Source organism: Hippocampus zosterae, chromosome 3, assembly GCF_025434085.1.
Source record: "Hippocampus zosterae strain Florida chromosome 3, ASM2543408v3, whole genome shotgun sequence".
Taxonomy (NCBI): domain Eukaryota; kingdom Metazoa; phylum Chordata; class Actinopteri; order Syngnathiformes; family Syngnathidae; genus Hippocampus; species Hippocampus zosterae.
The window spans coordinates 10,644,534-10,671,768 of NC_067453.1; the positions used below are offsets into that span (position 1 = coordinate 10,644,534).

General features: G+C 42.1%; 1 protein-coding gene across 3 annotated transcripts; it reads left to right on the plus strand.

Annotated features, from left to right (window-relative positions):
- The first annotated feature begins 3,474 nt into the window (after positions 1–3,474).
- LOC127597200 (tyrosine-protein phosphatase non-receptor type 5-like) lies at positions 3,475–26,682 on the plus strand. 3 transcript variants are annotated; one of them, XM_052060088.1, is made up of 14 exons: positions 3,475–3,843; positions 7,147–7,250; positions 11,600–11,890; positions 14,695–14,817; positions 15,153–15,245; positions 16,749–17,008; positions 17,105–17,297; positions 17,665–17,749; positions 18,287–18,366; positions 18,482–18,619; positions 18,724–18,834; positions 23,047–23,207; positions 23,373–23,486; positions 24,148–26,682. In XM_052060088.1, the coding sequence occupies exons 3-14, from the start codon at positions 11,624–11,626 to the stop codon at positions 24,239–24,241; spliced, it is 1,719 nt and encodes a 572-aa protein (XP_051916048.1). In that variant the 5' UTR covers positions 3,475–3,843; positions 7,147–7,250; positions 11,600–11,623; the 3' UTR covers positions 24,242–26,682. The 3 variants fall into 3 exon arrangements, with proteins under 3 accessions (XP_051916048.1, XP_051916050.1, XP_051916049.1); XM_052060090.1 differs by having other exon boundaries at positions 11,617–11,890; XM_052060089.1 differs by lacking the exon at positions 3,475–3,843 and adding an exon at positions 3,882–4,017.
- Positions 26,683–27,235: the final 553 nt, after the last annotated feature.

Here is a 27,235-nt window from a genome sequence, read left to right on the forward strand (position 1 = left end):
TACAGCACAAATGAAATTTCTTCCCCCTCAACCAAACAAGACAACAAGAGGAGCCGCTGCGGGTGCCCACCCCGCCATCAAAAGAACAGTTAACATAAAATGACAAAATAATACAACACAACACATAAGAGACAGACAGTCGTGCAATCTTAACCACTTTTCCTGCATACACTTTGTTGTTTGAAGCAGTTATCCAAACATAATCCTCAAAGGGCCACTTCCAAAAAAAGTTGCTGAAGCCCCTTTCAAATATTTTGATTTACCTTACCGGTAACATAAATCACTCAAGAAATTATGCAATGTTATATAATGTAGTCACTTCGAAAGTGTCATGTTCCGTATTCGGCAGCAGGTGGCACGCATTCTCTTCTGCCGGCTACACACCTGCTGCTTATTTCCCACGGATTACACCTGCTATATCTAGGCGCTCCGGCGTTTGACCCATTGCCGGAGTATTTACATGCCATGCCACTGCTGTTGCCCATAACACTAGTGATGGGTCCATGAGGCCTCATGAGGCGTGTCGACACACTGACACACTGTGTTGATACTGTGCTGATACTGTGTCACTGACCACTGCCACCTGCTGGACCTTCAAGATCCCTACATCCAACCCACTTAACAGACTGAACTGACTGATAATTTTTTTTGTATATTGAACATATAAAATATACAATTCGGTAATAAATTGGCAAAAAGTGAAGGTAAGATATAAAAAAAGGAAAAGAAAATAGTCATCATCACAAATATGTGTTCAAAGGAGTAGAAAGAAGTAAAAAAACCCTACAGTCCTACCCCTTCTTATATATGAATTGATCATTTTTCAAAATAGAAAAGAAAGTCTACAAGGGACGGATGAGGCTGGCGTACAAAGGAACTCCTTTGCGAGGTGGGAGAGGTTTGGGAAAGAAGTGTGTTGGTCCTTCCAGTACAGCTGCTTCCTGGAACCTTGATTGTCAAACATGGAGAGTCAACTAATAATAATTACTGATTGTCAATTAATCATCAACATAGCAACAGTGAAAAGATGAGTGAACGTTTGTTTACCTGGCGTAATACCGGGTGTATCGCGAACTTCATTCTCATGCTTGGCCCGATAATGCCTCAGCATGGTGGAGGTGCTTCTGTTGGCGAATTGACTTGGCAAATTCGACATTTCACCTGTAATGAAATGTGAATAAGAAGTAACTAAGAGTTACCTTGAAATGTATTCGGATTAGAATGGTCGAACACGTCAATAATCTGAGAGGCACTCGGCGAGTGCCTCTCGCCGAGAGGCTCTCGGCGACAGAAGGCGATTTGAATAAATAAATAAATAATACCTTATTCTCCAGGACATCAAAATGGTCCCACACGGCGGATGATTTGCGTCTCTGCTCCATAATCGGCAAGGAAGGCAAAGCACGAACACGAAGTCTGCACTGACATGAACTTCGACAAGCGAGCGAGAGTGAGGTCTGGCTTGTTTCGGCAGGTGTTCCTTATAAACACTGTGTGGCGGGCTTTTGCTGCGTCAACGCCCTCTGCACTGAGTCGACGCCCCCTGGACAAAGTGGCGCAGCCTGGACTGTGCCAAGCAGCCGATGCGGTCTAAACTGCACCGGTGCAGTTCACGTGTCAATTAGCAGCCTGGACTGTGTCAACACAGCCGATGTGTCAATTAGCAGCCTGGACTGTGTCAACGCAGCCGGTGTGTCAATTAGAAGCCTGGACTGTGTCAATGCAGTTCACGTGTCAATCACGTGACGTAATGAAGCAGCACATGCATCGACACGTGGTTTGCCCTGTGAGCCCGGCGCATGTGTCAATGCATCGGTGTCGCTGGACCCATCACTACATAACACTAAAATTATTGTTCGGTACCATTCGCGTTAGTTACATTTTCATCGTCTCAAGGGGGTCTTTATATATTCGTGCCTGAACTAGCATTTGTATCAACATACGTTCCTTGCCGTTTTTTGCAAGCGTTTTCTGTTGTCGCGTTCTTTATTTCCTGGTGCTCGTTTTGCCCAGCGTTTTCTGTTATTTACTAGGCGGGATTTTTGTTTATAATAAATACTATTGTTTTGATTGAGTCCTTGTCGGTGCCTGCTATTTTCGGGGATCCGCTCACTTTCACTTTCTCTGTTACGTACGAAGCAGTTCCTTTTCCCTGCTTCGTGCGTAACGTGACAGAAAGACTGCTGTGATAAGGTAAACAGTTGGGATTTTTTTTTGTCGCAGTCTTGTATCCCATTAGAATAGAGCCGCCCCTCCAGTGAAAAGCAGCTCTATCCTATCTCCACCTTCAAAAACAAAAGAAGTGCAATCTGTAGTAGGATGATCTGTTAAATTGGACAAATTGGACTTGAACACTAAGCAGGAAGTGGAAGAAAATGTTTTAGTTTTTGAAACTCAATTATCTTTTTTCTCCACAGAGTTATGAGAAAACCGTTGTAATTCATTCATTCATTCATTCATTCATTCATTCATTCATCTTCCGTACCGCTAGATCCTCACTAGGGACGCGGGGGGTGCTGGAGCCCATCCCAGTCGTCTCCGGGCAGTAGGCGGGGGACATCCTGAATCGGTTGCCAGCCAATCGCAGGGCACACATAGACGAACAACCATCCACGCTCACACTCACACCTAGGGACAATTTAGAGTGTTCAATCAGCCTGCCATGCATATTTTTGGAATGCGGGAGGAAACCGGAGCACCCGGAGAAAACCCACGCAGGCCCGGGGAGAACATGCAAACTCCACACAGGGAGGCCGGAGCTGGAATCGAACCCGGTACCTCTGCACTATGAAGCCGAAGTGCTAACCACTGGTCTACCGGGCCGCACCGTTGTAATTGTAACTGTAAATATAGTTGTGTCTATGTAGAAAATGTGATTAGTCGTAGAAGTGTAAATTTCCCCAGTGTAGGACAAATAAAGGATATCTTATCTTAAGTGGTCATTTAGCCCCCCATTACTCCTGTTCACTCCTGTTTCTCGAAAGCTACAATTCCACTGTTGACCAACATAAATTGAAAAAAAAAATTGGGGATGAACTGAATTTAAACATGTGCATTGGTTGCAAATAATTATAATGTGCCAAACTGTTACACATTTCCTGTGTTTTTAAACAATACAGAAATACATTTTAATTACCTGGTATGTGCTACCGAAAATCAAGTGCTTGTTTTTTCCAATGTAACCCCACCTTTTTTGTTTTGCAAACTAGCATGTAAAAGTCCTTTTCAATATACAGTAGGCTGCAAACAGCTAAAAAATACAAATGGCCCCCGGGCCATAAGTTGGACACCACTGCTGTAACCCATGAATACTACAAAATATATGTGTAAAAAAAAAGGAGTTCAGCACGTTATCAAAATAAAAGTTTTTGCAACATTTATGTCCCTCTAATGTGATGAATGGGGATTCATCACCCCCCCTCTCTCTCATTCGCTCTCTCTCTCTCCCCCCTCTCTCGCTTGCTCTCTCTCCTTCTCTCTCACTCGCACTCCCTCATTCTCGCTCTGTTGCCAAGGCTACCGCAGAGCCTCTTGCTTCATATACCTAGATGAAGCTGCCGCCTGTGGATCTTACTCTGCTCCAGGATACAAACAATAGCGAGCCCATCACAATTGTCATGGCTCTTTCTCACACGCAAACACGCACCGCTTAAGTCCCCGCGGCTTCTGCCAGCCTCGCATGTGTCTTTCACCGTGTCACCGTCGGTCTGTCTCATCCTCGCGTGCGAGCGAGCATCATCTCCAGCAGACGGAGGAGCGGCAAAGGAATTGGTATTTGGCTGCTGCTCTTTGGCTCAGAGGGAGAAGAGCACCAGATGGCCATTTGAAGGAGAGCTCAGTCAGGTAAGTGGACTTATGCTAACCAGAGTTAAGACTGGGGATGAGTGTTCCGGCCCTCCCTCTCCTCCCTCGGTCTTTCCCCCTCTGTGGTTATGCGACATGAGGTGAATACCAATAGGAGGATGAAGGAAGCCCCTGTGGTTCATATGGCTGCCGTGCTCTCCTGGCTGAGAAAAGGTACAGTCATGTAGCCTGCATGACCAACAGGTTGGTTCTTCATCAGCCTTGGATTTTCACATTCCTTTATTGGCATTTAAAAGCTTGAGGTGTGTTTTTGTGTGTGTGTGTGTGTGTGTGTGTGTGCGTGCGTGTCTGTGTGTGTGCGTGCGTGCATGTGCGTGTGCGTGTGTGTGTGTGCGTGTGTGTGTGTGTGTGTGTAAGTGTGTGCAAGACAATGGGGGAGTTACAACCGAGAGATGCAACAGTCCACCTCCCCGGGTGATTCATTACTAATCCATCCCTCTCTGCTCTGTGTGGTTGCTCACGCACACCCTAGATACGAACGTGATATGAATGGCCTTTTGTCTAAGTATGAATGACGGCCTGGGAATGCCATTCTTCCATCGATGTTGTGATGCAGCAAACTCATATCATGCAATTTTCTGTTGGCGCGAATTCAGATTTAGCTCCTTCCGCCTGTAAATCCATTGGCTATGCAGCATATTTTAATTATTCATGTGGTAGAGCTTCGGCTGAATTGCATGTTTACATGTGATATGGATGAGAGTTTTTTTTTTAATTCCCATAATTGCTGCAGAAAGTCTGAGTCTAGTAAATTAATAAAGGGGATTGGGTATCTGCGCCCACGATGCACGGCAGGACCTCACATTTCAACTTCAAGGTCATTTCTTGTAAGCTACTGTTTGTATTAATGATCATTAGTAAGCAGTCAATGAGGGAGGTCTTGGCTCTGTGACTCAATCTCATGTTTCCATTCTATCATCACTTTCAGGAATATTTCCTCTTTGGCATTCAACAGAACACTTGACACCTTGAGTCAGCATGAAAAAGGAACTACTGCTGTACCTGTACATTTTTTTCCTGAAGCAATAGACATAGTCTCTGATGGCTCGTATTTGGAGCAAAGGGACCGTTGCCCCATTAGAAGTTCCAGTTGCCGCTGTTTTTCATTCAATGGAATGCCCAGTGCAACCAGGAGACAAATGCTACGTTTCGCACAATTTTCAAATGGTTCCCAGGTATTTTAATAGCATATCAAGGATCATAAATTGCGGCACAAAGCACCCTATTTCTGGTTTTGCTAAAATTATTCCGTTTTAGTGTGGTCTGTTTTGTCTGATGCAAGTGAGCGAGTATGTAATGTACATCACTCCATATATTGCAGGGCCATTGGCGACCATGGATGTCATTACCATTTCACTTTTCTCTCAAAAATGCAGCAGTTCCCATACTATGCCGTCTACTGTATGTGGTATATGGACAAATCACCAATCACATTCCGTGTGAACAATTTCACTGGATGCAACTTGTTAATGGTTCATGTCCCAACATTTTTTCCCCCATTGAAAAAAAATTAAAACCACTAGAAATGGTTAGTAAAACCTGTATGCCAGAGCTTCGGAAAGCACTGCCCTAATATAAAAATAGAATGCTAACATGCTGTTATGCCTCCATTATTTTCCAAACAAAGGAAGAAGGATCATCAGGAACATCCATTAAAACATGAGCCATCTGTCACCCAAAGAGAAAAATAATGACAGTAATTCCCTTTGTTCATGAAATGTCTGCCCATAAAGGGTTTCGTTCGCACTCACTTTGATGTGTTAATGAGTGCAGATCAATAGAATATATATATATATATATATATATATATATATATATATATATATATATATATATATATATATATATATATATATATATATATGTGTGTGTGTGTATATATATATATGAAGATGAAGGCAGAGGACTCTATCTATCTATCTATCTATCTATCTATCTATCTATCTATCTATCTATCTATCTATCTATCTATCTATCCCTACATGAAATGTACTTTAAATGTACTGTAGCATCTAAATTTACCTGGGTGTGAGTCATTTCAGTGTTAACTGTAAACAATAGATATGGCTGCGCACGTGTACACGTGTTTCTGTCTGTGAAGGTAAAGTGACATTGAAGTTAAATTATAATACAAACAAACAAAACATATTCAGTATTCTTACTTCATTTTTATCATTATACCCTGTTTTTTCATATCCACCACAAGTAATATAGGGTGTTGTTAATTTTTTTAGTTTTTAGTCATCTGATTATAATAGTGTGATACACAGGTCAAACATAAAACACAAGCAAGCCGAAAGAACTATGACAAACACTACGACTTTTACCTTGAAGACTAAAAGCAAAGAGATGCAGTTTGTTCAACAAACTTGCACACTGTTTTTCTTCTGCTTGAGCCTGTGTCTAAGTGTGTGTACGGGTGTGTGAGAGCTCACTATAATATATGGGTTACCATGGATACCAAAATACCAGCTTCAATGCATCACTACCTCAGCCTGCTTCCCCTCCCATTCATCCCTGCATCCACTCACCTGTCCATCTGCGTCGTGCGAAATTTCACAGTTCCTCCTACACACAATATTCTCCGGCATTTGCGTGCATGTATACTAAGCATGTATGCATGTTGTATGTGTGCGTGTTGCCATGGCCACAGGCTGGGAGAACTAGTGTCATCACTTCAAACCCACCTTCACAGCTAGAGGAGAAAGAAAAACAGAAAAACACTCAGAGGTGCAGCTTCACTGCCTACATTACCTGTATACACACACACACACACACACACAGGCACGCACGCACGCACACACACACACACACACAAAAACACGAAAACGACACACACGGACTTGGTCTCATTTTGCACAGAGCTCATGCTATTGGTTCTCAGTACGGCACGGAAGGAAACGAGGGAGACGACAGAAAGAGAGCTCATGCATACAAATTGCAACTGGAGCAATCAGAATGTTTGGGAGGGTGTCCGGCTGGATTCATCTCTGCCTCTTTGGGAAGGAGAGTGAAAGAAGAGAAGGATGACATACAGTATTAACAGTTTACTATGTCACCTTACATCCCGAGCATGAACGCACAGCTGGCAGCTGACAAGAGTGCGACTCAGATGGAGTATTACTAACCCTGCCTCAGCAGGACTGCAAGTGCTTGAGTCACAATGAGGCTTCAATATGTATTTCGGGATGCGATTCGGGCTGTATTTAGACTGTCGAACAATGTCTTTATTCCTTCGTATCTAACATCGTCGTACAATTTCTGACATTTTCTGCCTTACAGGTTGCTGCTCAATGGCCAACATTGACTGGTTGGCGCAAGATACAAGATTTCTCTTCATCATGTGATCTGACTCCCACGCCATCCTTTCCTTCGGTCTACCTTAAGTGAGTGAGCCATGCGACCGGCTGGCTGCTTTCCAAATATTATCTTTCAAGTGGTAATCATTTTTGATCTTGTTTGATCGTCTTGATTCCAAATAATCATTTTTAAAAATGCTAAATAGCAAACTAGGTGACAATCTTTTACTTTCAAACAGCCACACAAAGCATGTGATACAAAACGAAACACCTTTATTAATGGTATGGCATCAATATCCGATTGGTTTGACCCCATCGCAGACTTAGCATGAAGAGTTGTTATTTCAATGAAACACAAAAGAAGGTAACAAGGAGTACAAAATCCTTTTGCAAAATAGTTTTGTCCTAGGAATAAGTAAATGTCTGCTTCACAGTAAACAATGACATTGCAAGCACTGACCATATCGGTGCTGAGTTCTCCAGAGTATTTGACGGGATGTGGAATGTTTGGTTTCGTATCGTGGTCAAATGGTGGAGGAGAGGCAGCAGAAGATGCAGTCTAAACACACGCCTGAGCCACCTCGGATCTATTCTGCGTCTCAGCTTACCTCAAAGGGAAAGCTCAGACTCTGAAAAGAGGAAACTCATTTCGATCACGCATACCGATGATGTTGTTTTGGTCAGAACACACAGTACATCAATGACTGACTACAGAGCTTTTCGCAAAGGCACCATAACTTCTCGACAGACCAACGCAGAGTCTGCATCATTGCAGACGCGGCACCAATCCGCCTGTCGATCTTATTTCTTCCCCAAGTCCCCAAGCTACTTGACTTCATTGAAGGAGTGATCTCATTCTCGACCCTGAGAAGCCATTCGAGCAAATATTGACGATCACAGCTCACCACATCTGCAAACAGCAAAGGCGTAATAGTGAGGCCAGCCAACCAGGCCCGCCTCAATGCCTGGGCTGTGCAGAGAAATTCCATAATGGTCATGAACAGACCATTATGGCAAATAATGACTTATTGCCGGCAATGCGGATCATACTCTGACACAGCCGGGCACCAAGCGTTTTCCGTTGAGCTCCACCTCCAGTCCTGACTACTGAGGTGGGACCTGCGTGGTGACTCCTGTCTGGGCCAGATGTTGCAAAACTTGTCTTCATCATAGGGAGTATTGCTTTGTATGGACCTAGGACTTTGTACTCTAACGAGCATGAAGCCCCCAATAACTTAGCTCCGAGGGCATATGGGACACTGCTAGAGGCAAGTCGGTATACCGTAAGTTCCACAAAATGAGAAATGAGAAGATTGAAAAAAAAAGTACCACTAACAAGGAGAGAAAAAACATAGAGGGCCCTGACGGGTATGGACACAAGCAATCAACAAAGTATGCAAATCAATCTGAACTAAACAAGGCAGGAGTAAAGCAAGGAAGAATATTAGGAAAATGCCATCACTTAAAGGGAAGAACAAGGAGAAGAAAAAACATCCAACTAATGTGCCGTATACAATCATGAGGCCAGACAGAACACAGCACTACAAATGAGCAATACAAAGGAGCGATATGGCGTCTTCCTGGTGTCGCAACAGAGCAGAGCTGATAGCTCACAGTAAGGAGCCTCCTTGCTTGTGCCGCCGATGGGAGAGAGGAACAATAAAGGAGGAGCTAAGTGAAAGAAAAAAACAAATCAAACTCAGAGTGGATCATGACAGGAACAAAACAATAGGGTGGCGCATGCGGTTTGTGTGTGTGTGTGTGTGTGTGTGTGCGTGTGTGTGTGTGTGTGTGTGTGTGTGTGTGTACATATATGCATGCATTCATGCATGCGTTTATGCAATTGTCTGCTTTCAGTAGATGATCATGCTCAGAACGAATGACAGGGATGAGAGCCACATGGTTGCCAAGGCGACGGACAGGGCTGTAAACACATTACCCCTGACTCATCTCTCCACAATTGAGAGTCTCTCACTCACACACATACACACACACACACACTCGCACACACACAGGCACACACACACGCACGTACGTACGCACGCGCACGCACACACACATACACACACATTCTCTGTCTCTCTTTCTCTGACTTTCTTTCTCACTTTTTCTCGTTCACACACATCCAATCTATGCTAGATATCTGCAGATGAGATCCACTCCAAGCCACTTAGCTGCATTTGAATGCGCCTGTGAAATAGATTGAATTGTGTGTGTGCGTGTGTGTGTGTGTGTGTGTGTGCGTGTGTGTGTGTGTGTGTGTGTGTGTGTGTGTGTGTGTGTGTGTGTGTGTGTGAGAGAGAGAGAGAAAGAGAGAGAAAGAGAAAGGGACAGAGAGAGAGGGAACCACGCGCACACACACGCACACACACACACACACACACACACACACACACACACACACACACACACACTTCCTATATCACTCACTCATTCTCTTTTATTTCGAATCACACCCATCACACACAAACTGACAAACTCAGGCAGGCAATGAGTAGGCTATTGAACTGGAAGCCATTATATTGTGCCCAGTATTTTGTATTTCAGAAGCTAAGCAACAAAGAAAGACCGGAGATAAAAAGATGATTATGATTTTATTTTCATAAAATAATCTGTTATACATTTTTTGGAATTTACAAAGAATGGAAACATTTAAAAATGTCCAGCAGATATTTTTAAAAAGTTCACACCAATGTTTAAAAATTACATGCAATATTCTGTGACACCACATGTGACCCCTTTAATGACCTTGTCACAATGTCACAATTCATGACTGCATAGCAATAAACCATCATGAACTATCATCAGCTGACAGGAAACTGTCACTTAGCAGACCACTTACTTGAATGGGACTGACATATATTTCATGGTTTTCCCTCACGCATGTTCATTCATTCATTCATTCATTCATTCATTCATTCATTCATTCATCTTCCTAACCGCTTGATCCTCACTAGGGTCGCGGGGGTGCTGGAGCCTATCCCAGCTGTCTCCGGGCAGTAGGCGGGGGACATCCTGAATCGGTTGCCAGCCAATCGCAGGGCACACAGAGACGAACAACCATTCGCACTCACACTCACACCTAGGGACAATTTAGAGTGTTCAATCAGCCTGCCATGCATATTTTTTGAATGTGGGAGGAAACCGGAGCACCCGGAGAAAACCCACGCAGGCCCGGGGAGAACATGCAAACTCCACACAGGGAGGCCGGAGCTGGAATCGAACCCGGTACCTCTGCACTGTAAAGCCGACGTGCTAACCACTGGACTACCGGGCCGCCCCTCACGCATGTATGTGGAACAAAACTAATAATTCACAAATAATAAAATACAGAAGACCCCATTTCTAGCTAAAGATACATTACATACAGAACTTATTATAGAATACATGAGAAAGGGGAACTGGAGTGTTTATTGCTAGAAGTGAAGCATTCTAGGAGTTTACAATTTGCATTTCCATCTGAGAGAGCAAAAGATAACATTCACGCCATGTCTCAGTGAGACCACATGAAAAATGCCACTGGAGGAAGAAGAGAGATTTGAATTATCAAGGTTTTTTCAATCCACTCTCTATTTCGAGTTTGTGTCAGCTAAAATATTAAGGTATGTTGCACACTGTGTGCTCTGTTGAGAAGTGTTCTCCTGCTTCAAACGTACTGCCAGTCAAAAAAAAAGATCTGTATCACATTCAAGCTTAAAGAGAAAGACCCACAGGGCTGTGTGACTGTATGTGGCCCCCAATTGTAATTCTTATATTTATAAACAGTGTGCAGTCCATTCTAAATGTTAAGTTTGCGATGGCAATATTCACAGTTAAAGGCTATTTGAGGCCAAAACGGAGTGCCTTAAAAATAAAAACATATGTTAAGTCTAGAAAGACGATTATATTAATTTATTATTGGTTTTTTTTTATCCGAACAAGTAGATTTGATGTTTTGTTAAAGAAAAAAAACTTGATTCTGAAGTGACACTATTAAAATGTGCTTCCAATGAAGTATTGGCCAAAGTGGTTGTCAATTGTATGATAAATGAGGTTGAATGTACTTTTGAAGTCCAATACTGTCATCAGTAATGTAACAAAGTAATTAAAAGTCAAGTAACTAGTCGTGGAACTAAGTTACTTTTTCAACATACCTGCGGCAACACTGCTTATAGAAACAATTTTTTAACTGTCCAGAATCAACATTTTATATCATCTATGAACCAGGACGCAACCTGTTAAGACTTCACTTTTGTTAATGGGTCATCTTGGTTTGCGCTCTGAGGTATGCTGACAGATATTCAAATTATATGCGGTCATTATAGCATCGCCATATTTTGTTTTCATTGGCGTTGCAGTTCTGTTCTGTATATTACTATATTGGTTTTAACTGGTCTCCATTTCCTCAGCCTTATGTGCATGCAGTATTCATGTGTCAAATCCTTCCCACTACGCAGGAGCCTTCTCTCAACAGGAGGATCATGACCCTCCGCCTGAGCAGCTCCACCCGCTCCCACACCGAGGACTCCATCTTCCTCAGGCCTGATGAGGACCCCGTTTGGCTGGATGAGCCCACAAAGACAGGAAAGAGAGTTGATGGAGCCACTAAGACGGAAGGCTTGCTAGGAAGCAAAGATGGAAGCACGGAGGGGAAAAGTTCACAAAAAGAAGTCTTTTTGCACAAAGTCTACGCATTGGTGGTTGAGTTCCACTACTGGGTCGCCCTCTTTTTTGTCTCCCAAGTCACGGTATGTGAATCGATGTTAGTGGGTATGGAATGAAACACCCCAAAAGATACTTTTTTATGTATTTTGGGTTTAGCTCCTACAGAGTAAGAGTGTGAATGTGAATATAAATGGTTGTCCGGTTATTTTGCGTGCCATGCGATAGACAGACAAGCAGTATAAAATGTAGTCCCTCTTTTGCAGGATTTGTGCAGGAGAATTAGACGCACCATTTTGATCGTCAAATGACCACAATAAGCAGCATTATAATCAATCACGTATAGAAATTGGTATGCAATAGATGCTTAAATGTGACACATATACTGTATATAGATAGATGCTACAGTACATTTTAAGTACATTTCATGTAGGGATATAGATAGATAGATAGATAGATAGATAGATAGATAGATAGATAGATAGATAGATAGATAGATAGATAGATAGATAGATAGATAGATAGATAGATAGATAGATAGATAGATAGATAGATAGATAGATAGATAGATAGATAGATAGATAGATAGATAGATAGATAGATAGATAGATAGATAGATAGATAGATAGATAGATAGATAGATAGATAGATAGATAGATAGATAGATAGATAGATAGATAGATAGATAGATAGATAGATAGATAGATAGATAGATAGATAGATAGATAGATAGATAGATAGATAGATAGATAGATAGATAGATAGATAGATAGATAGATAGATAGATAGATCAGAATCAGAATCATCTTTATTGGCCAAGTATGTAGAACTCACAAGGAATTTGTCTCCGGTATAACACGCTGCACTAGTATCATCGTAAACAACAAAATCATTAAAATGACATGCTTTCCTAGGTCTGGCTAATGTTTTTAAACCATTAAGGTTTAATGTTTTTTAGTGACATATTTAGATTTGCCGATGGGAAATAAAACCGCAGTGAAAAGGCATAGGTTGCGGCAGATCGTTCTCTGCCGCAATGAAGAGGGCCTACGTGAGCAAACAGGTACGTTGCGCTGTTCTTCTGCGCAGAGGCGCCAGGCTAGTCAAGTGCGATCCTTTTTTTAATTTTGCTACGTCGGACAGCCAAAATGGAAGAAAAGGATTATATATCGAAGTTTAAAAACTTCTCAAAACCGGACTTTCAGTCAAAAGGGGACGTGATTAACACAGGTAGACCAACGCCGGAGCGAAAAGGTTTGCTTTAAACTACGGGAGAGCCCGGACAACTTTTCAAACGGAGTGGTACAGCCGAAAAGAACGGTGATGTGGCTGTCCTTCGAAAACCCGTCTTTACTTTTTTCCCTGCATTTTGTTCTCAACTTGTGACAATTGCTGGTCTAACACGGGATATTGTGACATGAAAAGTGCAGATCTCTGTTATTTTCCGCTATGTAGCCAAAAGTGAAGTGGACTGTGGTGATGGAAGCATTTTTAGGAAGTGATGATAGGCGAGCCCCTGCTGTAGCTGCGTATGTCTTGGAAGTGTTGGAGAAAACAGCTGTGTTAAAAAACTAGTAGCGCAAACCTATGATCCCGATCGCTGGGACAATGATACTCAAATGATGGTCTTGGGTATAATCGATGGCTGTCAGAAGCATCGACATGCTTTTTAATGATGGCATATGAGGGCATTTTCAGTGAAACAGATGCACTTTTTAGAGTGCTGCAAAACAAAGTCATGGACATTGGATATGGTTGTGCGCGAACCCACGACACCATCGGAGTTGTTGAACGCATGAGACGGGACTTTAACACACTGTATGAGCGATTTGAGCAGAAATGCAGCACACTTGGCCGAAACGACAGTGGAAGAAATCAGTCGGTCAGACATGAGAGAAAACAAATGTTCCACAAGATTATGGACAACATCAGTGTTCAGATGAAAGCTAGGTTTGATCATTTTGTCAAGTCAAGTCAAGTCAAGTCAACAGTATTTATAGAGCACTTTCAAACAGCCATCGCTGCATACAAAGTGCTGTACATGGAACGATTTAACATACACAATAAACAGTAAGACGAATCAGTAATAGGTTTCCTCGGTTTGGTCGACTGTACAAAATTTAATGAGATGTCACAACATTTTGATGACACCAAACTGCAGAGTCTGTCAAAAACAATTGTCCTTTCTGAATTCTGATTGTAATTTTCCCATTGCGGGACAAATAAAGGATATCTGAATATCTTATAACAACATAGATTACTCTAAGAAAAATACAATAGAATATTGAATGCTGGAGAACCCACGGGATCAAATTTTGGATATGAAATAACCAGTAGCCAATTGAATAAGCTACTGTTTTTGGTTAATATATTTGTAAATCTGACACTGAAGGAGTCGGTGCCTCACCAACCATGAACCTCACCGCACGCCACTGATAGATAGATAGATAGATAGATAGATAGATAGATAGATAGATAGATAGATAGATAGATAGATAGATAGATAGATAGATAGATAGATAGATAGATAGATAGATAGATAGATAGATAGATAGATAGATAGATAGATAGATAGATAGATAGATAGATAGATAGATAGATAGATAGATAGATAGATAGATAGATAGAAAGCGCCTTTGTAGACAATCCCACTATTTGCTGAAATAAGCAAGGCCTCGAAAATTCCTCACTTAGGGCACAAGGCTGCACTAAGACAATTTGCCTGTATTTCAGTGGTTGTGTAATTGGCCAGGATCCTTTCTTCGCTTCATGCTTGTCACCGAAAAACAGCCTTGGTGCTTAGCACATGTGAATGTGAAACAACCTTGGTGCTGCGCACATGTGAATGATGGGCAGCACAGTGACACTCTGCCTTCCCTCTTTCCTCCAGGGGTACTGGATGTTCTTCGTGGTGGAAGGAAATGGGCCATTTGCCTCTATCTATAAAGCTCTCCAGGTCATCGACTTCTGTCTCGGGTTTGTCTTACCCTCCCACCCGATATTCGGAATGGACGTAAGTTTGAAAAAAAGGACATCATATTGTTGTTCTTCTTTCATAGACCATCTAACTGCATGTAAATAAACTGCATCTTATTCATTAGACTTTAGTTACTTGGACATTTTATTTCTTACCTCAGTACACCAGTTTAATTTAGGACAAGATAATCAATATGTGACTTATTCCAGAATTCCAGAATAAAAATATGGGATGTACGAACGATACTAAATACAGATATTCTGTCAGCACGCAGTTTACTGAACAAAGAATGCCTTTTTTCTACATGAAACAGAATGCAAAGATGTCATATGTCCGGTGTGTAATCCTTTCTCCTCCTTATCACTGCTCAGTCCGTGGCGCTGAGGCATGTGGTAAACACGACACAGCAAGCATGGATCCTCTACGTCACTGCAGGCATTGGCGTGGCCATCTGGGTTTTTATGGTATGCACAAACTGTATGCACACACTTGTATGCCAAATTCCACACTTGGGTCTTTTTTCCATCATTGGCTGATTATTATGGGTAACCTTACTTAATGCAAATTGATGAGGAGTTGGTAAATTGATCGATGAATCGTGCGTGTGTTATGTATCTTTTGTGTTTTGATACAGGGCAATTGACTATCACTGCATTCAATATACTTACTATTGCAAAAAAAATTACAAATAAATAAATTGTGTATTTGGACTGTAGTAATACCCCCAAATTAAAAATTGATTGCTATCTCGATTTCTGTTATCCGGTTTGATACGTGACTCGATTTTATGTGAGGAGAGGTGAAAGCAAGAAGAGCTTTTGATTGCAAAAAGTGGATTATTTATGAAAACAAAACAAAACATGAAAAAATTATGAAACTTTTTTCTTTTCGCTCACAAAAATACTAAAAAATACACAAAACTAACCCATGTGCTTGAGATTAAGATCAGGAAAACAAACATTGAGGCAGCAGACTGCTTGCGCCTCTCTCCTAATGAACTAACATAAGCAGTAACCACAATTTTGCCCACTCGTGTCACATGACATTCTGCTATTTCAAAGTTGAGGCAGGTTTGCACCCTAGAGGGTTGCGATTTCGGTTTCGATATGATCTGTGGTAGTCCGGCACGGTTTCCGGAGTTTTCCACAGTGACCAACCGGGCAGGGTTTTGAGAAAGACTTCCTCCTGCAGCGCTTCATCTTATCAAATGGATTCCTTCACTATTCTAACTAACATTGTAAGGCAAAATTCTCCCATCTGCGGCCCCTTCTCAAGTTTTAATTTTTTTTTTTTTTCATGCCCTCATGTGGCATTACGATCAGGCGATGTTGTTAATGTTGGTCAACTGTGGGCATTTGAGACTTTTTGTGAATCAGGCCTATGTAAACAGACTGGGCTTGACAAGAGCCCAAGGTTCAAATCCACACAGCCAACATCTCAGGGTTGAAAGTCAAGTGCGCAAAAAGCAGCAGGCTCAAAGCCCAGATTGCCAGCCCATGACATTTTAAAACTTATAAACAGATTCCTACCAATTGAAGCTCAACAGAGGACGGAAGACGCAACAGGACTAGGACCTAAAAGACAGGAGTAACTAAATTAAGATCCTGAAAGATTTTTTTCAAGCGATCCCAATTTTTCCCTGACCATTGTGCAGGGATGACCATCAAATACTGGAAACATTTGGCTGAGGTTGTTGCTGCTATCAGACGATGAACCAATTGCTAAATCAAAAGGTTCACATGATTTTTCAGTAATTCAGTAATTGTTTGTGTGGTTTTATTTATGGTTAACTGCGTGTGTCTGGTGTTGTGAATTATTGTCGATGATGATCAGATCACCTTATATGACCAATTTATGCTTTATTTATGTCACTCGAAATGCATTATTGAGATTCTTTTTCTTGGAATAGTATGCTTGACTGACCAGCGGCTACATATCGCGCTTCTCCTCCACTCATCTGTCTGCAGGTCATCCACATGGTGTGTAGGTGGCGTTACGGCACTGGCTTATGGTCATCGGGAAACACTTCATGGGACATTGGAGATAGACGTCAATCTGTGAGCCGCCAGCCCTCCTTCACCCTGTCAGAGTGGACGGATGCCCAAGAGGACATGATGGATCTGGATGCTGTGCCTCAGACTCCAGTCTTTGAAATAGGAACTGACATCAACAAGCCAGAGGGAGATGCGGCAACTCTCACAGTCACACCAGTGGGGCTTCAGGAGAGGTTTGTTACTCTTGATTTGAATTTGTGGAACGCACTGGCATAGAAATTGTCATATATTATGTAGGTGTTTTATTTGAATCTGTAAATCTCACACAGGAGAGGCTCCAATGTTTCACTGACCTTGGACATGTGTACACCGGGCTGCACGGAGCCTTACGGCTACGGAGCGCAGCTTTCCCCTAGAGACCAGTCAGCCCAAGAGTACCTCCGGCAGGGAACACACATCCTCACCCCTGCCATGCTACACACACGGGCCATGGATGACCAGAGCCTGCAGGCTGAGTTCTATGTGAGTGCAACAAGAGCAACTCACCCACCTACACGTTTCAGATACCATACACAAAGTAGCAAGGACTTACCCGCTCACTGTGTACACCCAATGGAGCGCTGTACACCCGTAAGCTTTGTCTCAGTTTATTAGTGGGCGAAGGAAAGATAGATACCAGCTTCATTTACATACAAACTCACAGATGATTCTACTGTCCGCCGGGCAATCAGAGATATGTTCAAAACTGCAAACAAGTCACACAACGCTCAGTCATGGCCATTTGCTACACATCACAAGTTATCTCGAAAACTGAATCTTCACCACTTCATTATCTTATGGCATGGACGACATCGCCCGTTGTTCCTGTTTCTGGTTTGTCCATTTGTAGGAAACGCCCATGAACTTTGTGGATCCTAAGGAGTACAACTACCCAGGGCTTGTGAGAAAGAACCGCTACAAAACCATCTTACCCAGTGAGTATGGCTGGATCCAACATATTGTACAATGATATTAATATTATATGAAAGAATGATCATGATTTCTATGGTAGCTATAGACGGAGATTACACTACTTTCATACAAATGCAGTGCAGTAAAAGAACTGCGCTCAACTGTCGCAGAGCCATGTCGCCGTTTATCCAAGCGGAAGAGTTGCTCATGTCTGACCTGGACTACGTCGCATCGGAATCTAGCAAACTTAACTTGGGAAGTCAGATGAAAAAAAAATCTGTTTTTGGTATTGTGGTGGTTGTTTACATTTGTGTAAGACAGCACTGAATTGTACTTAGAGATGATGTGTGGCCTGCCTCGAAAGGAACGGCAACCAAAATAAGCACATTGTTAAATTGTCATCACATCACAGTGTCAATCAAAACATAGTCTCATTAAGTTGGGAGTTGTAAAGGTAAGTTTTCTTTTGTTTTTCTATTTTTTGTTTTGTGATGGATGGGGGAAGTATAACGTGTCTTTTTCATTTCCCTTTGTCTGTTGTTGATACTGTATACCTCCAGACACACACAGCCGAGTGATTTTAAAATCACAAGAGGAAGACGATTTCCTCACTACATATATCAACGGCAATTATCTCAAAGTAAGTCAAATGTCTTTGTAAGCAAAATGTTCATTGATCATTGTCGGATCATTTTTATAAAGGTTTCCACAACAAAATATCACAATTATTCAAAAGGGGATTCCATTTTAACCAGGGTTATGGGGGTGAAGAGCGTGCTTACATCGCCACGCAGGGTCCAACGGTTAACACGGTGGGGGACTTCTGGAGGATGGTGTGGCAGGAGAGGACCCCAATCATTGTGATGATCACTAACTTGGAGGAAAAAAATGAGGTTTGCTGCTCAGTGATGATAATATTGTATGAGTTTGTGATCAGTCACTGCGGCTGTCACGCTGTTCATTTTATGTGTTTTTGTCCGTGACTTTTTTTTTCCAGAAATGTGCCGAGTACTGGCCTGAGGACACTGTGACCCACGAGGAGATTGAAATCACTGTTGTTACGGTTACACAGGAGGACGACTACAGTCTGAGGGTGTTTGCGTTGAAGGTAAGGCACGCAATGGTTGCATTGCAGAAAAGAAAAGCCCTGAAATACAATTAATAATAATACATTTTATTTGTGGGCGCCTTTCTAGCAACTCAAGGACACCTTACAACAAGCAGTTAAAATCACGAGTACAATGTTAAAAACAACATCAAATAAGAAAAAATAAATACAACAAAAATAAATGAAATAATGGCTTTATGGTCTGAGTGAATAGAGGCGAGCAGGGGGGACAGAGAGGAGGACAGAGGAGGAGGAACGAAGAGAGCGGACAGGCGTAGGAATATGGATGAGGTCAGATAGGTATGGAGGGGCTAGGTTATGAATGGATTTGAATGTGAGGAGCAGGATTTTATATTGAATGCGGTGTAAAATGGGGAGCCAGTGGAGATGTTGGAGGACAGGTGTAATATGGTTTATGTATGGTGTGAGTCTGATAATGCGGGCGGCTGAATTTTGGACCAGTTGAAGCTTATGGAGGGTTTTTTGAGGGAGACCAAACAGAAGGGAATTACAGTAATCGAGTCGCGAGGTGATGAGGGTGTGTACAATTATAGCAGTGGACTGAGGAGTGAGAGAAGAGCGGAGCCGGTGGATGTTTCGAAGATGATAATATGCAGAATGAGTGATGTGGTTGATATGTGAGGTGAAGGAGAGGGTGCTATCAAGGATGACACCCAGACTCCTGACCTGAGGGGAGGGGGAGATGGAAGAGCTTTCGAAGGGAATGGAGAAATTGTTTATTTTGTTTAGAGTGGATTTAGTGCCAATGAGGAGGAATTCAGTTTTATTGCTATTCAGTTTGAGGAAATTTGAGGTGAACCAAGAATTTAATTCCTGCAGGCAGTTGGTTAGGGAGGATGGTGGAAGTATGGTATTAGGTTTGGTAGAGATGTAGAGCTGGGTGTCATCCGCGTAGCAATGAAAGTGAATGTGATGTTTCTTGAAGATATTACCAAGGTGAAGAAGATAGATTAGAAATAGCAATGGGCCAAGGACGGAACCCTGAGGAACACCTGAAGTGAGGGGAAAGGGGTGAGATCTAAAACGTTTTTGCTGGATAAACTGGGTGCAGTCAGAAAGATAGGAGCGGAACCAGGAGAGGGGGATGCTGGTGATGCCAATGGAGGAGAGTCTGTCGAGGAGGATGGAGTGAGAGATGGTGTCAAAGGCTGCACTGAGGTCAAGCAGGAGGAGGATGGCGAGTGAACCGGAGTCAGCAGAGAGAAGAAGGTCATTGCATATTTTGAGGAGGGCAATTTCGGTACTATGGAGGGGATGGAAGCCAGATTGAAATTGTTCGTAGAGGTTATTGGAGGAAAGATGGGTGTGAAGTTGAGCAGCTACTGTTTTTTCTAGAAGTTTGGAGATGAACGGAAGGTTTGATATGGGACGAAAGTTGTTCAAGTCGGAGGGATCAGAGCCAGGTTTCTTCAGTATGGGAGTGACAGCAGCAGTTTTGAGATGGGATGGTACAATGCCAGTAGAGAGGGAAGTTTGAATAATGTTAGTGATGAGAGGGGAGAGGGCCGGGATAGAAGCTTTGACTAAAACAGTAGGGAGAGGGTCAAGCTGACAAGTAGAGGATTTGGACTTCTGGATTAAGATGGAGATTTGGTGGACAGATGGGGATGTGAATGCAGAGAATAGGTGGGTAGGAACCGGGGAGAATGGAGAAGGGGGGTTAGGAGCAGCTGAAGGGGTGAGTTGCTGTGTGGATAAGTTGGATTTTGGATGTAAAAAATGAGGCCAGAGTATTACAAAAATCAGTGGAATAGAGATGTGAGGGAAGAGTGTCAGCAGGTTTAGTGAGTTTAGAAATGAGTTAAAAGAGTGATCTGGGGTTGCCTTCATTGGAACTGATTAATCCAGAGTAGAAGATTGATTTGGCTTTGGATATTGAGTCCTTGTAATGGAGAAAGTGGGTAGTGTACATTTCTTTATGAATGGCGAGTCCAGTTTTTCTATATAATCTTTCAAGTTGACGGCCTTTTGATTTAAGTTGTCTGAGGGTAGGGGTAAACCAGGGTGCTGTTTGGTTGAAGGAGACAGTTCGGGTTTTGAGTGGGGCCAGGATATCGAGAATGTTATGGAGATTTGTATTGTAGTGTGTCAAAAACTCATCTGTTGTAGAAAGACCATCAGTACTGGGGAGGTTGTTGATAAGTGATTCTAAATTCATTCATTCATCTTCCGAGCCGCTTGATCCTCACTAGGGTCGCGGGGTGTGCTGGAGCCTTTCTCAGCTCTCTTCGGGCAGTAGGCGGGGGACACCCTGAATCGGTTGCCAGCCAATCGCAGGGCACACAGAAACGAACAACCATTCGCACTCACACTCACAACTAGGGACAATTTTGAGTGTTCAATCAGCCTGCCATGCATATTTTTGGAATGTGGGAGGAAACCGGAGCACCCGGAGAAAACCCACGCAGGCCCGGGGAGAACATGCAAACTCCACACAGGGAGGCCGGAGCTGGAATCGAACCCGGTACCTCTGCACTGTTAAGCCGACGTGCTAACCACTGGACTACCGGGCCGCCCTGATTCTAAATTGTCCGGGTTAATGTCCTTGATTTTACGGAAATCTATAATGCGTTGTGGGTTGGATTTGAAAAATGACAGGTTAACTTTGAATGAAAGCAATAGATGATCCGTGTATGGGAGGAGATCGGTTTTACAGTTTGTTGGTGATAATCCAATACAGCAGATCAAGTCCAGAATATGTCCTTTACTGTGTGTGGGAAAGTTGACATATTGTTGAAAACCAAAACTGTCCAGACAGGAGGTAAAGTCTTTGGTGAGTGAGTTATTGATATTGTCCATGTGTACCGGTATATTAAAATCTCCTAAGAGAATCACATTTGGTGATAGTGTATACAGATGAGTGAGGAGTGTAGTAATGTCAGTGATAAAATTCTTGTTTGGTTTTGGTGGACGGTAAATAGTGGCAATCAGTGTGGGAGTTGATCCAGAGAGCTGTATAACTGTAGCTTCAAAAGATAAAAAAGCAGGCACATTTTTATCTGTGAGGCAGGCCCACTAAGGCCTGCCTCACAGTCAGTTTAGTGTTAAAATCTCAGATCATAGTCCAGTTTGCATGTTTTCTCTGTACCTTGTTGATTTTTCCCCCCATATTCCAACAACGTGTTTCAGCTGCAGGAGTTGAATTCAAAAAGTGGAATTCATATACTATACAGAGCTATTAAACACAGTAAAATACTTTTCAGAAGGCCACTTCCTATCTCTGTACAAAACATAATTGTGTAATGTAATGTGATTGGGAAGGGAATGAGATGGTGATTTTGGGGAGTTTTGCTAGCCGGTAGCTAAAAATGAGTTGCAAGGTCATTGAAGATTCCAAAAAACCGTACGAGAACCTTAAAGAAACAAAGTTACATTTCCATTAGATCATAGAGATACCTGCTTCACAGTTGGCAGGTACTGGGCTTAAATCTCTTCCCGTATGGAGTTTGCATGCTCTCCAGCTTCCTCCCGTACTCCAGCAAGATACCATGTTAGTTAAGTAAAGGCTATAACTTTTCTACATGTATGAATGTGAGTGTGAATGGTTGTTTATCTAAATGTGACCTGCTATTCACTTGGGTCAAGTCCAGGCTGTAATCCGTCTCTTGCAGGCCTAGGTTCTAGCTCCCCTGCAATACTAATCGGGCAAGTGGTATAGATGTAAGCTTATGTTATATAATTAATGATCAGCTTACATAGATAATGGATGGATGGATGGATGGATGTCTTTCATGATATACAATTGTAAGCTCCAATACTGTAACTGTCTCTGATTTATTTATGACTTAGTCATGACTTGTATTTTCTAATAGGTTGACTCAAACCTAGATTTCTGAAGCGCGATTAGAATGATTAAATAGGCAAAATTGTTTAGAATGTGATTCCATAGAAAAAGGTCTTGCCTCCTGAACTGTTCCTGGAAAGGTACTACTTTATCAGTTAATATCTAGCGAGCAACCCGTTTGTTCACCTTGAGGTGACATGCGAAAATGAATGGAAAAGTCTAAATGTTAATGATTGTTAGACTCAAGGAGAGCCAGTGGATGTAACTGGACAGCAAAATCTGAAAATCTTCACTGTACGCCTCAGGGACACAATTAAATCTGTTCCCATCTGTTAATCCGTATTTCATGCCATTGTGCGGGCCTGTCTGTGCATTTGCCTGTACGCATGTGTGTATGCACGTGCCAGTGTGGAGATGAGGAGCGGAGTCTGCGGCAGTACTGGTACACCTCATGGCCTGACCAGAAGACTCCAGACAAAGCGCCACCTCTTTTGGAACTAGTCCAGGAAGTGGAAAGAGCCAGGGAGGAGGCCCCACCCACTAGTGGACCTATAATTGTGCATTGCAGGTATCGACATTAAAACGGTTTATAGTCATTGTGGTGCTTTAATAAAACATAAAACAGCTACAATATCAAACATTTTGCTTTATTGAAGAACAGGCCACATTGGTTGAATGACAGTTTATGACTACAGGTAAACACATTAATTCCTCTTCATCATTTTGTTTGCAGTGCTGGAATCGGTCGGACTGGCTGCTTCATTGCCACTTCCATCCTGTGTAAGCAGCTAAGGATGGAGGGTGTGGTTGACATCCTTGGAACTACCTGCCAATTGCGCCTGGACAGGTGATATATAGTCTCCTTATCTACAACATGTCAAGAAAGTGTGAATAGAGATACTGTAGAGGCTGTTACATCACCAAATTCTTGTAAATTAGGGGTGTCAAACTGTAAAGGGCCACACTGTGATTGAGATTGCTTGGGGGAGAGGGGGGTAGTTATAATAGTGAAATATCAGGAGTGTAATGGCGTGCTAACAGTCACGGTTTTACATACATTGGGTTTACTGTCATGGTTCAGTTCTAATTTCCTGTAAATGAACACAATACGAAATAAAGTGCTAATGTTTTATGTGAACAAGAGCAGATGTAATGACATTTAAAATGAAACAGCAATTTCTTCTGCATTTTTTTAGAACAGTGTAAAAATAATTGATTTTTTTTGTCATGAATTAATGTGCAATATAAATCAACACGAATGTGTTTGTACTCTACTTCATTTCTTGTTACTGTGTGTGTGTGTGTGTGTGTGTGTGTGTGTGTGTGTGTGTGTGTGTGTGTGTTTGTTTGTGCGGGCACCGAAAAAGGTTTTTATTGAATTTGCTCAATTTTACATTTTTGAAGTAGACCATCTACAGCTACGAAACAAAAAGAAGTGAATTCAACACACCATTTTTTTTCATTGTCTATATATGTATCTCAGTTCATTGTGAATGTGTGTTCATCAGGGGCGGGATGATCCAGACATGTGAGCAGTACCAGTTTGTACATCACGTCCTCAGCCTCTATGAAAAGCAACTGTCTCACGCCTCTGAAGAGTAGTGCTTGCACCCCAGCCATGCCCACACCGAGACACGCCACTGTACACTGTACCGCTTCTGGCGGTATGCACCACTGTACCAAGCATTATGTCATATGTCACCCTTTAAAAAAAGGTCACATCACCATCTTCATCAATGACAGGCTCGCTCATGCAGGCTTCTTGAACAGTAACCTGTAATTGTTCCAAAAATAAAGCAGGCATGTCAACTTCTACATAATGATCCTACTTACCCAAAATATTCTCATATGCCATCCTGAGGTTATTACATTTATCTGCATGAGACACCACAGACTCATTAGCTAGCATCCGGCGCTGGTGTGTGCATTTAGGGTTAAAAACCGGATACAGGCATTTATTGGAATTACCGGTAATAGGAATTACTGAAAATCTACCAAAATAAATGGAAATTAATTTTAGAATGGGCGGCCCGGTAGTCCAGTGGTTAGCACGTCGGCTTCACGGTGCAGAGGTACTGGGTTCGGTTCCAGCTCCGGCCTCCCTGTGTGGAGTTTGCATGTTCTCCCCGGGCCTGCGTGGGTTTTCTCCGGGTGCTCCGGTTTCCTCCCACATTCCAAAAATATGCATGACAGGCTGATTGAACACTCTAAATTGTCCCTAGGTGTGAGTGTGAGCGTGGATGGTTGTTTGTCTCTGTGTGCCCTGTGATTGGCTGGCAACCAATCCAGGGTGTCCCCCGCCTACTGCCCGGAGACAGCTGGGATAGGCTCCAGCACCCCCCGCGACCCTAGTGAGGATCAAGCGGTACGGAAGATGAATGAATGTATGAATAATTTTAGAATTAGGAAAATAATCATATTCATGTTAAATGTTGAATTTATGGCAAACTGAAATGTAATTGGATTTTCAAAAATGCAGTTTTATGTAGTTTCAACACAGATTGGATGAAACAACAAGTCACTCATTATTTGAAGTCAAATGTTTTTTTTTTTGTTTTTTTTAGAATTTATTTATTTTGCTGTATATCTACTTATGATAACAGAAAATGTTATGTCATTATTATTATTTTTAAATAAAAGTACTCCAAATTTCCTGACAATCACAAGCATGAAGAGTGTCCAACAGTGTTTTCAGAATTCTTTAGCTGGACTTCCTATATTTTTTTTTTTAATGAATTAAAAACGAGCACTACCATATCACAGCATTACATTTACACAAACTCTTGCTTGGTGAACTTTTTCCATCATGTCTTATTCTTATGATTTTTAAAGAAACACACACACTGTCCTGTTTCTGTATTTGATACATTCAGGAGCCACCTCATCTTCAGGTTGCATGGTGCTAAGTGTTCCTTCAAGGCATGTGCAATGTAATGGAACAAAGGAATGTAAAACAGTTAGGTTATTATTGAACTAATTAGGATTTTTGTGCAACCTACAGTACACTAGTTCGACCATGCTGCCTGTGCAGTTCTCATGGTTCATGATGTTTACCATGTTAAGGCCACATCAACAAACTATTAGAGTCTTCACAGAGCCAGCAAGGTTTCGCGGGAGCCGCAGCTCAAGCCAAATGCTACGTGTTTAGAAAGACCTTCTGTGCTTATGAATATCCCGTTTATGTTGTGCTCCTTCGAGCCACTTGCTCTGTGATGCCTCTGCTCTCAATCGTAGCTTCAACACATGCGTAAAGTTAGACACCCATGATTGTTGTATAGACAGGTCTAGCCGAATCTGTGTGAAGCACAATATAACAACTAAGGTTATCAATCTTATGTTCCGCTGTAAAGCTTTTTTTTTCTTTCCTGTATCGTTTAACGGATTGCATGTGCTGTATGGGACTCCGTAGGTCCACAATCAAAGCGACGTGATGGGTTGTCCTGCTTTTTGTTGTGTAAAATGGCGTGAAAGCCTACTATATTGCTTGCTCTCAGCCAATGCTTTTGATACAGTTTGCTTTTTGTGAAACCAACCAGAGATATTTTTAGAACATTTTGATACAATCCTTTTGTGTAGATGCCTTGTGTGCATTTTCATCAACACCATTATGTACATACATAGGTCATACTGTGAATTATGACGAACATAAATTTTTATTGCAAGATTGAAGACAGAACAAAATGTGACAAGCTATCTTACAGTACACCAAAATTAATTATGTTCGGTCTTCAGCAGTATTATATTCTGTACTTAAGCTTTGCTCTAATATGCTTTGCTGTTTGTGTTAGTTTTTACTATTTTGTTTTTCAGAGAATTTTACCTCAGACTGAGTAACACAGTCCCCAGTGCAGTCCATCTTGGACTCTCAAACACATCAAAATGAATTGCTATGTGCAAGGCAGCTAAAACAGTTCAGACCTACATATTTTTCCTTTAAAAAAAGGCTAAATCTGTTGCAACGATAGAATTGAAAGTGTTGATCCCAGCAAAATGACATTTCTGTTTTGTCACTTTACCGAATACTCTGTGTCTACTGAAATTCATTACTTGTTTAAAATGCTTACATTATCTCATTGTAAGAATACAGGATGAAATGATTAAATAAGAATCGCAAAATAGTAAAAATACAGAAAACCAGCAATCAGTATTTCTTTCCTCTGCAACAGTATTGCTTTAAGTTGTGAATTTTTGCGAATAAAAAAACGATTTTCATGAACCTGTATTGTTTTCTATTGGATTTTATTCACATGAAAATATTTACATGGGACGGCCGGTAGCCCAGTGGTTAGCACGTCGGCTTCACAGTGCAGAGGTACCGGGTTCGATTCCAGCTCCGGCCTCCCTGTGTGGAGTTTGCATGTTCTCCCCGGGCCTGCGTGGGTTTTCTCCGGGTGCTCCGGTTTCCTCCCACATTCCAAAAATATGCATGACAGGCTGATTGAACACTCTAAATTGTCCCTAGGTGTGAGTGTGAGCGTGGATGGTTGTTTGTCTCTGTGTGCCCTGTGATTGGCTGGCAACCAATCCAGGGTGTCCCCCGCCTACTGCCCGGAGACAGCTGGGATAGGCTCCAGCACCCCCCGCGACCCTAGTGAG

Excerpts from the sequence above, each read along its gene's own strand:
- LOC127597200 (XM_052060088.1), top strand. The coding sequence starts at position 11,624 with ATGACCCTCCGCCTGAGCAGCTCCACCCGCTCCCACACCGAGGACTCC. Across the intron at positions 17,298-17,664 it reads GCCTGCAGGCTGAGTTCTAT|GAAACGCCCATGAACTTTGT; the intron begins GTGAGTGCAACA and ends GTCCATTTGTAG. Across the intron at positions 18,367-18,481 it reads TCAACGGCAATTATCTCAAA|GGTTATGGGGGTGAAGAGCG; the intron begins GTAAGTCAAATG and ends CATTTTAACCAG.